The following is an 11,571-nucleotide window of genomic DNA, read 5'->3' on the forward strand; positions in this document are numbered from 1 at the left end:
TTGTCTTTTCTTGCTGATTTGGCTTTATTTCAATGATGAATGCTGTGCTTCAGAAACATGCCAGCTAGAATTTTGGGGGGAGATCTCAGTGCAGTAAAAGATGCTATTCCCTTCCCAAATGTAGTTTGAATGTGAAATTGTATCTAGCAGCCTCAAGAGCATAGGTGTTGTGTTCTGTGTGGCAAAATGACTGCATTGTTGCAGGAGGATGAGCTAATCCAGTCTGAGAATTCTGCCTCCATCTTCAACACGCTTTCGGACATCCCAAGTCAGATGGAAGATGCAGATGTGCTGCTGCAGGAGGCCATGCGTGTGGCTGGCTCCCTGACAGATGTGGCAGTGGAGACCCAGCGTCGGAAACACTTGGCCTACCTCATTGCTGACCAAGGGCAGCTGCTCAACTCCAGCACCACTGTCAACAATTTATCCAAGGTGGGTGCACAGAGTCCCACCTGCCTCTGCTGCTCCGTTTTTGCCAGTCCTGAATGTGTTCCCTCACAATGGCTGTTCGTGAGCAAGAGGACCTCCTATCTGAGAGGGTTCTGGCATCAGGATGACTGTGTCATTCAGTGGAGAGAATTTATTGGGAAGTGAGGGGGAGGTCTGTACAGATGAAATCCTGCCAGATCTATCCTGCTTGATAAAACCCCAGGTGATGTTGCTTGTAATTATCATTAATGAGAGTTATGATGGAAAGTGCATTTTATTAATGGAAACGAAGAGAAAGAACAGATGCTTTTGGCAGAATTTCCTTTGAGTTTGCAGGGTAGGAGTGGGAGTTAATCCATTAGTAAGAAACTAATACACTAAAGTAACTCTGGAAGGTTGAATTAGAAAACAGCAGCAGCCTTTGAGAAGCTGAATGAAAAATGCACTTGTGTTTAATTTTGGACTGCAGTCTGCAGTTGTATGGATGTAGTAGCTCCTGTTTGTGAAGCCTATGTAGAAGACAGATTCTTGATGCTTGTCTGTGTGCTAATCACAAGACACTCCTGCAATTCTAAAAAGCAATAGGCATCCACTTAAAAATTTATACGTAATTACATGTAGAACTGCCTTTGGCAACAAGGAGAATTAGAACTAAAATTATTCACTCAAATCATGCTTGATTCTTGAACTTCTATTTTGCTTTCAAAATAATTGAGCTGTAAATAACCCATTGCACATGGAGCAGAGGAAGCAGTAGAGCTGGTTCGTTGTGTTAGAACTAGAACACAATCCTGTCCAAAATGGTTAGTTGACTTTCCTGACCCTTCCAGTGGTAGCTGTGAGGACCCCTTGCTCAGAACTGACCTGTGAGGATTGATTTATTTTGGAACTTGGTCCTAACGTGTGCATTTTGTTCTCTTTCTTTCCCCTCCCTCAGATCGTGCGGCGCAGGACTCAGCGCAGGAAATCTGGCATCACCTCTCTGCTTTTTGGTAAGAGCAGTTCTGTGCCTTCCATGTGGTGTTGATGGATATAGCAGCCTAGGAGGGAGGGGAGTGAGCAAAGCAGGGAAATGCTAGGTCAGAGGAAGAGGAGAGAACAGAGACAGAACCGAAGGATGAGAGGGAAGAGGTATAGTTTTCTACTTTCTGGCTTTGGTCTGAGCTCAGAAAGTGAATTTTAGGTTAGACAGTTAGTCCTTATATGGTGACTAACAGCAGGCTGCAGTGCAGCCCAGCTGTAATGTCCTTCTTGGACTAACCAACAGGTCATACACATTTTCTGGCAGACTGTATCCAGTCGACAAACTTGATGCTGTACTGTCCTGATCTTCCCCTGCTCAGTTCAGGAACATTTCTGAAGATCTGTGACAGGGCAGGATGGTCCAGTGTGTCCATCAAAATTTATAAATGCAAATATCCCTGACGTTCCCCATTACTTACTCTGAGAGTGAGATATTGTGAAAATTTTTCAGTCTTAATTTTTTTCACTTAGGAGCTAAACCGACGTACGTCCAGAAAGCACACAGACAGAATAGGTTTTGCATGGGTTTAAAAGTAACTTGCTTCTGTGACCCCATAATAGCCCTTTCTATTGTAAGCTGTCATCACCTTCCTTGCAACTAGTTATCTTGCTTAAAATTGCCACATTTCACCACAGAAATTGTTTTTCCGGAATAAGACAACATACTGAGTTTATGGGGTTCAAACACTGTTCTTGTTGTGGTTGAAATGGGCTGAATAAATTTAAAACTGGGTTTTACTGGTCTTTTCAGAGGAGAGCTTTTCTGGTTTTCTCCAGGAAGTTGATAGATTGTCACAGGCTTGCTACAAGCATTACTTTTAAAAGAACATTGGTAGAAGATCAATGAAGCTGTGAAGTCAAGCATGAAGAAGTGAAGAAACACAGGAAAGTTGCTTGTGCAACCTAAGCTCCTATATGTAATGTTATAGTACAGTCAGTACAGACTGAACCAGCAGAGCACTTAGCTGCCAAATGCATCTTGGTTGTGTGTCCTTGGCCAAGTTTGAGTAGCTTTATGAAGGTGATAATGAGTTACACCCACACACTAGGGTAAATTTTAAGTTCAAGCTTCAAATTGTATCAGTGGGAGAACTGAGATGGTCGTTGGTGCTTTCTTATTTTACTGGAGTTTCTGTACAGTGATTGTCATGGTTTTTACCTAATATTATTCTTAGTAATTAAAACATTGCTTAAAATAGAGAAGTTGTTACCCTGCTGCAAGTGACCAGAAAGGAAAATTTCAGCCCAAGTGAGGGGAAGGAAAGCTTGAATGTGATAAAATCACCTTATACTGGGAAGTGTCAACCAACCTTAAGTGTAAAGTCTGCTGCCTGTGTAGAGCTGGTGTGTGGCCCCTGTCAGGGTGAGAGTAAGAACTTAGCCAGAACTTAATTCTTCTTCCTTAGAGTGAATGCAAATTTAGCAGTAACTTGGTCAGGAGTCCCAGAATCACAGGAGCACTGTTAGAAAGGGACCTGTAGGTGTTTGTAGACCAACCTCTCCTGCTCAAAGGCAGACTCTAGCCCATGCTAGATCAGGTTGGCCAGCACTTTCCCTAGCTGAGATTGAAGGAGCTGGACCAGATTTCTAATGAAGTAATAGAAAGAAGAAACAGGGAAAGGTAGTTTGGCAGAAGATGTGCATGTTGCCCTTTTCCCATTGAATGGGGACTGCACCAAGGAAATGTAGGAGAACTAGTCCTCTTCTGCACAACTATCCAGCTAGCCAGTTTCTGTGCGCTCAAAATAGAGCCCACTCACATGTGGCCCATCCAGTGTGGTTGCCTGGTTTGGAAACATACATGCAGGCTTGTTGGGTGCAGTGAGGTGGATCTGGTGGAAACCCCACTTGCTTTCCTCTGCATCATGTATATTCTAAGGTGGGAGGATGTGGAACTTGCTTCCCATGTCTCCTGCTTGTGTTTTGGTGGGATTGATCTGAATACAGAGGTAGCAGCACAGTATTTTGGCCAGAAGGGACCGAATGATGACAGAAAGAATTAGTGATGATGACGGCAGCCCACAAAGCTAGTGTGGCTGTGGTTGAGTAGCTGCTTCTTTAGCCACATTCTGTTTTAGCAACATGGATTATCTGGGAATCTGTAGTGACACTCCTTACATGCTTCTTGTAAGAAAATAGACTTCGGTTTCCTATCCCTGGCCATTGAGGAGGAGTTTTTGTTAATTTTCATTGCTTGGGCTGGGAGTGTGTGTGTCCTGCAATGTCTCTAGTCCAGAACCAAAGTTCAGTTTTCCCTTAAGGTCTGTGTGTCTGATTTAATTTAGCAAATAGAAAACAATTATAAAAGTAATTTTAAATCTAATTTTGTGTCTTTATTTATCTTCTTAAAGTTTTGGTCTTTTTAATTAGGATCACTTGTGATTAAAATACACTGTTAATCACTTCAATAAGCAGAAGTTTCATGTGTCCATATCTGTTGCAGCAGCTGTATATCTCTGGCCACACTTAATTCATACTGAGTACTAATTTGCTGGTTGATGATCTACTTAGGTCTTGCATAAAAGCTGCATTTGTATAAAAATCAGAGTTCAGTTAAAAATACAGTGGTTTGGATGTTGATTTTGATAATCAAGCCATCACATCTTCAATGTATTACAGAGAGAGCAAAAACATAATTTGCATTTAAAACAAACGGATTCATTTTTTTTTAGAAAAAGAAGCAAATGATTCAATGTTCCTGAACATCATGTACCCAGTTTTTAAGGCATTTGGATGCATTAAAGGCCTAAAGAATTAATTCCATTGGGTATCTTTCTGCATAAATTAACAGATAGCCTGTCAAAACTCCTAGGAGAATCAGTGACAGTTGAAAGATGCTTTGGTAACTTCTACCTTGTACTTATTTATGAACATTTCTATACATGCAAAACCTTTGAAATCTGGCTCTTGCAGAGTTCAAGGTCTTAAGTAGACGGTGGATTTTCTCTTGTGGCTCTGACTTCTGGACTGAGACAGGGAAGTCTGCTGTCTTGGTTTTTCAAATCTTTTTTAAGAGTCAGTGAAGAAGATGCTCTCAGCCCATGAGCTATGTGAAAACCAGAAGTAGTTCAACCAAAAAGTGCTTCAGTTTCAAGAGAATTTCAGTTGAAGAGAATTTTTGAAAGTTCCCTAGTTTTGTGTCACACCATTCAGCTGTCTATGTACTGCCTACACACTGCTCTAAAGCAGTACACAGCACCTTGGGATACTGAGTTGTCCAGACTGATCAAAGATGGCATCTTCCAGTTCCACATGTGGTTTGACAGACACGCTTCTTAAAATCTGAGACAGTCAAATTGGTGTGGGTTATTTACATTATTGAGTAGATTGGCAATAAGTTGCCTGCCTTAGTGTAGGCACTTCTAACGTCAGGGCTTGTTTGTGTTTGGTTTTCATCTGCAGAATCAATGATTTCTAATGTTAACAAACAAAAATATTTTATACTTGTTTTCCTTTCCTCATTTTCCCTCTGGCTGTGTGGCTTCCCCCAGGTGATGATGATCTGGAGGCACTGAAAGCCAAGAACATCAAGCAGACAGAGTTGGTGGCTGACCTGCGTGAGGCCATTCTCCAGGTGGCACGGCACTTCCAGTGTGTGGATCCCAAGAACTGCAGCATTGTGAGTGGGAACAGCTGGATCTGCACTGCTGTGCATTCACTCCATGAATGCTGAGTGTCCACAACAGGAGAGGGCAGTTCAAATGCTCCTAGAGTGTGGGCTCAAGAAAGAACATGCCAGGTGTAACGGGTGGAGGATGAGGGTTGTTCAGCCCATCCCTGGTGGAGGAGGGGTGCCCTGGGAAGTTGTCTGCCTGCTAGAAGCAGGAAAAGGTTTGGGAACAGGGGCATGCAAGCTTTGGCAGATCAGCTGGGAGTCACCTGATGCTTTTCATTCCTCTGCTCTTCATCCACATTCATGCTAGGATCTGACTCCAGACTACAGCATGGAAAGCCACCAGAGGGACCACGAGAACTATGTGGCCTGTTCCCGCAACCGACGGCGACGAGCCAAGGCACTGCTGGACTTCGAGCGCCACGACGATGATGAGCTGGGCTTCCGCAAGAACGACATCATTACGGTGCGTCAGCCTCGTGCAGGAACCAGGGCAGACCCAGCTGGTTTGGGATGCTGCACTGCCTCTTCTGCAGGGAAAGAAGGGAGATCAGCTTAGAGCCCGGTCAGGAGTCCAAGGGAAGTGGTTGGTGTTCCTGGGGGCTGCCTGGGGATGAGGCAGTATGTTCCTGTGGGTGTTGTCTTGTGGGTCATTCTCAGTGCAACCACCAAGTCCCTTTCCTGGCTGGCTGCCATGCAGCTGAGCAAAAGGTTGATTTGGACTGACCTGGGTCCTGGTTTAAACATGTTCAATAAGCTGTGGTAAGACTATGGAAGCATCCATTTGTGTTTTAGCTATGGGCATCTCACCTGAAATTGATAAAACAAGGGTAACATGTTTGCAGTAGCTTTTTGATCCTGAAGACCCTGAGCCACATGAGAAGAGAACATTGGCAAAACAGTTGAAGAAAGCAGTTCCTCACTACACACACAGCCAGGCAGCAGTAGCTCTCCTGACACTGCCCTCTCTTCAACCAGCATTTTCCACTCCCTGTTTTTCAGATCATTTCCCAGAAGGATGAGCACTGTTGGGTGGGAGAGCTGAATGGACTGAGAGGTGAGACCGGGATGTGTTGCACTGGGGAGAGTGGGGCTGGATGTGGAGCACCCGTTCATCTGCAGCAACTGCTCTGGCACATCTGCAGCAGAGGCTCTGCCAGTTACCTGGAGCATCTGCTGGGGTGGGAGGGGGAAGGGAAATGTTAAAGCAGGGTGTAAGAGCAGTGGTGCAGCTACCTGGTCACCTCTTGCAAACAGCAAGTTTAGGTTCCATCCTCCTGGCACTAGGTGGTTGGGTGCCTGTCATCTCTGCTGCTTGTGGGCAGGGTTCTGTAATTGGCTTTCTCGTGCAGTTGCCTTAATTCTTGTGATTTTGGGGCTGCTCACTTCCTTCTCTGGAGTGGGACCCTATGAACTCTGATTTATTCTCACCTTCCACTGGTGACCTTCTCTGGTCTTGTCTGTGTTAGTTGTTTCTCAGGGTCAGACTCTCTTCTTTGTCCATCCTTTATAGGTTGGTTTCCAGCAAAATTTGTGGAGATCTTGGATGAGCGGAGCAAAGAGGTAATAAAAAAAAAACAAAACACACCAACAAAATTAAAAAAGAAAAAAAATAATTTCATAGCTGAAAAAATAGTTTAAAAAAGCCACGTATTTCCCTCCTTGAGCCTGTTTGCTCTCTCTGGCTATTGAGCACTTAGTGATGTGATCAGGCAGCTTATCTTCCTAAACCTGTTTGCTCAACTTCCTCACACTGACCAAGTGGGGAATGAGGGCCCCAGAGGGCTGCAGCAGGTGTCTGAGTGTGATGGTTTGCAAGGACCCTAGAGATGAGCTTCAGGAAAGCTGAGAAAGCAACAGGCAGGTAGGCAGCAGGATGCTGTGGGCAGTGTTTCAGCCTGCTCCCTGCTGCCTGTGCTGTGCCCCGAGGCTGTGCCTGTGGATCCAGCTCATGTCTTGCAGTCACCACAGCGTGTTATCCCTGAGCAGCCGTGCTTGAGGGGGGCACTTTTTCTTGGTTCTTTTTGCAGCTGGCAGTGGTGATATGCCACCTATTTAGAGCAGACACCTCAATATGTCCCCAGAGCTGGGTAGTAGATAGGAGACAAATGTCATCACGTATTGGCCTAGACAATTTGCAGGGGAAGTGGAGAAGATTGAGTAATAGCTCAAAGACTGATCTGAGAACGCAAAAGAAGCCTCTAGAGAGATGCCACTATTGACATCTCACTTGTTTCCTCAGCCCCTTCTCAAGGCTGGTTCCTTAGATGCAGATGACCTCTCTGTGTATAAACACACCCTGGACTGTTGAGCAGTTCTCCCTAATGTGGAAACAGATTGGATCCCACTCATCCTAATTTTGGAATATCCTTCATGCTAACAGCATGTCAGGGTTCTGCCTTGGAATTCCCATTTGCCTTGACTTTTAGCAGCTTACAGAGTCCCAGAGACCCTCAGTGTAAGTCCATTTCCTTACCTTAGCTTGATCAGCATCTTACCAAACCACAGCAATTCCATGGTGCTGGGGGTCACCTGTGTGGTCTCCTGGACTGCACCTAGGTACAAAGGTCCTGGTGTCCCAGTAATTCCCAGGGGATTAGCACTGAAAATTGTGTCTTATGCAAGAGCCACTAACAGCAAAAAGGCTTTAAGGGATGGGGGGCTGGTGGGCACCTGGCAGTGGAAGAGAAGCAGAGAAGGTGTAGGTGAGCAGACTGCCTCCATGCTCTACCCCTCACCAGTGTGCTGAGAGCTGGCTCTTTGTGTTCCTCAGTACTCCATCGCTGGAGATGACTCTGTCACAGAAGGGGTGACGGACTTGGTGCGAGGGACACTGTGTCCAGCCTTGAAGTCCATATTTGAACATGGACTGAAGAAGCCATCTCTGCTGGGGGGTGCCTGCCATCCCTGGCTGTTCATTGAAGAGGTGAGATGTCTCAGTTTCCTCCATGGGGATGTGTGGCCAGAGGGCTGGGGTGAGGCAGCTGTAGGGCAGAGTGTACTGACTGTCCCTCTGCCTGACTAGGCTGCAAGCCGGGAAGTGGAACGGGATTTTGACTCTGTGTATTCTCGCCTTGTGCTCTGCAAGACTTACAGGTAAAGCCACTTTATTCACACCAGGTGGCTGGGTCTGTGCCCTGCTTCTTCTGTGCTCCTCAAACTGCTGCTGCTCTCCACCTTGGGAAGGGTCCTGGTCTGCCCCATCCTCCTGCAGGCATGGTGTCAGCAGGCTGCTGTGCCTGTGCTGACTTTGGCTGGCAGTGGCTCTTTCCTGTTTCCCTGGGCTCCCATGTTTGCTGCTGGGTCTGTATCTTGCTCTCTTACGGCTGCAGGATCACCTGTGGGCTCATCAGTAGCAAGAGAGCTGTTGGGGTATGGAGGGGAAAAGGCCTGCATGTGCCAGGGTTGGCTCCTGGGCTAGCTAGGTCTCTGCTGTGATCTTTGCAGGCTTGATGAAGACGGCAAAGTCCTCACTCCAGAGGAGCTGCTTTACCGGGTGAGTGCTGACCCCAGCCAGCTCCCAGTTCCTAATGTGTGGAAGTTTCCCCATGGAGGCTGCTGGAGGGTGTTGCCTTTCAGTAGGGAGATGCTTGAGACTCTCCCAGACCTTCCTTAATGGGAAGGAGTAGAATCACCAGGTGCCTGGGGAAAGGAAGAAAGTGAAGCCATCAGGAAGGCTTGGCCTCTCTGATGCTAGCAGGTGGCACTGGGTGAGGGTTGGGGAGCTTTGGGGTTGTAACATTTGGCTATGTCTCTGAAATGGCTGCCCAGCCTAAGGCTAAGCTGAGAAGGTGGTAACCACATCTTCCCACCCTGCAGGCAGTTCAGGCTGTGAACATGACGCACGATGCTGCACATGCACAGATGGATGTGAAGCTTCGCTCCCTCATCTGCGTTGGGCTCAAGTGAGTCACCCAGTACTGGTACCCTCAGCTTTGTGGGTGTGAGGAGCTTGGGAGGGGGAAGAGCATGCTCAAGAGCAGCAGTTGTTTCAGTCCACCTTATGCCACAGGTTCTTTTTCCCTTCTCACTGAAGCCACTCAGTGGGACCTGCTCCTTTATTGCTTATCATGCTGGCATGGCAGCTGGCTGGAAGAAGTAGATCTCACTGCATGGAGGGGGTCACATAAGCTTCCTGTTCCCCCTAGGAACTGGACTGTGGCCTGAGGTCAAGGCTTGGGCTGAAAATAGACTGTCCCAATGGGGCTTCTTTCCCTGGCTTCATCTGAGTAACATGCCTCTACCCCATTGCTGCAGTGAGCAGGTGCTGCATTTGTGGCTGGAGGTGCTGTGCTCAAGCCTGCAGACCGTGGAGAAGTGGTTCCATCCCTGGTCCTTCCTGCGCAGTCCTGGCTGGGTGCAGATCAAATGTGAGCTGAGGTGAGTCTCTGTCCCCGTGGGCCTTGCCAGGGTCTGGAATGGATTTCCTCCTCCTCTGCAGGACGTGGCCCTCACTGTGACTGGCTTCGGGCCCACTCCAGTGAGAAGCAGCGTGGGCTGCCCAGACATCCACATTGTGGAGATTTCCTTCTGTGTGCTGAGGCAGCAGCAACTGTCTAGACAGTTTAATGCAACGCACTGTGCCTGCCTGACCAAGAGCAGAGCCTGGCTCCAGAGGAGCTGTTGTGACAGGCAGACAGCCCCTGCACCTACCCTGATGGAGAGAGTGTCTTTTCCAGCCTGCTGCTCTCCAAGTCCTCTGGCAGTCACCATGAGTCCAAGCAGGACCCAGGGGATGTGCTAGGGAGACAGTCCAGCTGTTGCTGGCTGGGAAGGAGTCACTCACCTTGCCCAGTCAAAGCAAAGGAGTGGTGTCAGGGGCAGAATGGGCTGAGCTCACACAAAGCACATCACTTGGAGCAGGGCACACATCTGCACTGCATGCTCCTGGCCCTCCAGCATGCTGCAAAGCCACATCCAGTCCCAGGGAGCCAAAGAGCACACCACACCCCCCCCGCCACCACCACCACCACCACTCCAGCCCTGTTGCTGCTGCTGTTCTGCAGGAACCAGCTGTGCTGCTCAGCTGCCTCCGGCCCCAGTGGGAGCATCTGTAGCCAGAAGCAGCCCGTGTTTATGTACCTTGGGGTGCCCAGTAGTCCTTGTGCTGCTGCTGAATTGGAGGAATGCAGTTCCCTCCACCTCTGTGCTGCCATGTCCCATGGCTGCTTTCCTGCAGCACGTGGGTTGTGCTAGTGCAGCACAGCCAAAAGACCAGGTGTGGCTGGTTGAGGGCTGGGCCCAGGCTTGTGGGGAGCAAGTGTGCAGGCTTATGCCCTGTTTCTCCTAGCTGGCTTCCTGTGGAGGGACTCTTCTTCCCCACTGCTGCAGGACTTGGAGGAGACCCTCTCATAGGAGTTCCCCCTGACCCTAAAGGGCTTGTTATCAGGAGATCTGAGCTCTGCATCCCTGTCTTCTAGGGAGAGAGGCTGTGCCTGCAGCGCCTGCTTAGAGCTGGGAGCTCCATGTTCCATCCCCGTGTGGCACTTGTGCATCGGGGTCGGGACACTTCCCTTACTCCAGGGAGTGGACAGAGGGTGCAGAAACTCTGAGGTGCTCTCTGGAGAAGAACCTACAGCCCCCCACTGCCGGCTGCTCTCTGGTCCCTCACGGGCCTCCCTGCGCTGCCGTGTCAGGCTCTGTAGGGGTTGCACTTGAGTCACATCTGCAGGCTTTTCAGCCGGGAGCTGGCAGGATGTGAAGCCCAAAGAGGACGGTGGAACAGGAGATGGGTGGCTGGTGTTGCCTTTTCAACACCAACAAACAAGGATTTCCCTCTTTGTAAGCCTAGTGACTGCCGGGCCAAGCTGAGGAGCTGGTGCAATGTGTGTGTGAATGTTACTATCACTCTTTTCATTTACAGAGTCCTCTGCAAATTTGCCTTCAGCCTCTCTCAGGACTGGGAGCTGCCAATAAAGAGGGAGGTGAGTAGGTGGCATCTCTCATTCTCCCCCCCAGCTAGGGAGGTGCTTTGCTTACCCCTCCCAGCTTTGTGCTCCAGCACTGCCTCCCCTTGAGCCAGCACCAGAAGCTGTGGATGGGGCTGCTTTCCCTGCCAGGGTGCCAGGGCAGGCTGTGCACAGGAACTGTATAGCAGAGGGTGCTGCCTGCCCCTGCCCAGCTGGGGCAGAGGGAAATAGCAGCAGGCCCCTCCTTTCCCCGGTGCTCTCCAAACCGCAGAGCCTCTCCCTGTGTCAGCTGCACCAGGGGTGGGAAGTGCAGAAGGCTGCTCCTCTGGGTGCTGGAGGCCTGGGCACGACTGGGCTCTACCTGCAGACACAACCTCCCCTTTTCTGGTGTGGTGCACTGACCTGGATCTCTGTGTTATCCTACAGGAGAAGGAGAAGAAGCCACTGAAGGAAGGGGTGCAGGACATGCTGGTGAAGCACCATCTCTTCAGCTGGGACATAGATGGGTGACCCCCACCCCACCCCATCCTGGGGAACCTTCTCGATGGCGCATACTCCTCTCCCCCACCCCCATCCTGTCCCACCCCCTGCCCTACC

General features: G+C 49.0%; 1 protein-coding gene across 1 annotated transcript in view; it reads left to right on the forward strand.

Moving 5' to 3' along the window:
- Positions 1–11,484, forward strand: part of SGSM3 (small G protein signaling modulator 3) — a 16,110-nt gene extending 4,626 nt beyond the window's left edge. Inside the window, exons 7-19 of the mRNA XM_009996344.1 lie at positions 205–432; positions 1,367–1,421; positions 4,944–5,071; positions 5,376–5,531; positions 6,068–6,122; positions 6,579–6,628; positions 7,917–7,991; positions 8,091–8,161; positions 8,513–8,561; positions 8,885–8,970; positions 9,323–9,445; positions 10,929–10,989; positions 11,407–11,484. Coding sequence (XP_009994646.1) covers positions 205–432; positions 1,367–1,421; positions 4,944–5,071; positions 5,376–5,531; positions 6,068–6,122; positions 6,579–6,628; positions 7,917–7,991; positions 8,091–8,161; positions 8,513–8,561; positions 8,885–8,970; positions 9,323–9,445; positions 10,929–10,989; positions 11,407–11,484 — 1,215 coding nt within the window. The remainder of the gene's footprint in view (positions 1–204; positions 433–1,366; positions 1,422–4,943; positions 5,072–5,375; positions 5,532–6,067; positions 6,123–6,578; positions 6,629–7,916; positions 7,992–8,090; positions 8,162–8,512; positions 8,562–8,884; positions 8,971–9,322; positions 9,446–10,928; positions 10,990–11,406) is intronic.
- The last annotated feature ends 87 nt before the right edge of the window (positions 11,485–11,571 follow it).

This window comes from Chaetura pelagica, unplaced genomic scaffold, assembly GCF_000747805.2.
Source record: "Chaetura pelagica isolate M959 unplaced genomic scaffold, ChaPel_1.0 scaffold414, whole genome shotgun sequence".
NCBI lineage: Eukaryota > Metazoa > Chordata > Aves > Apodiformes > Apodidae > Chaetura > Chaetura pelagica.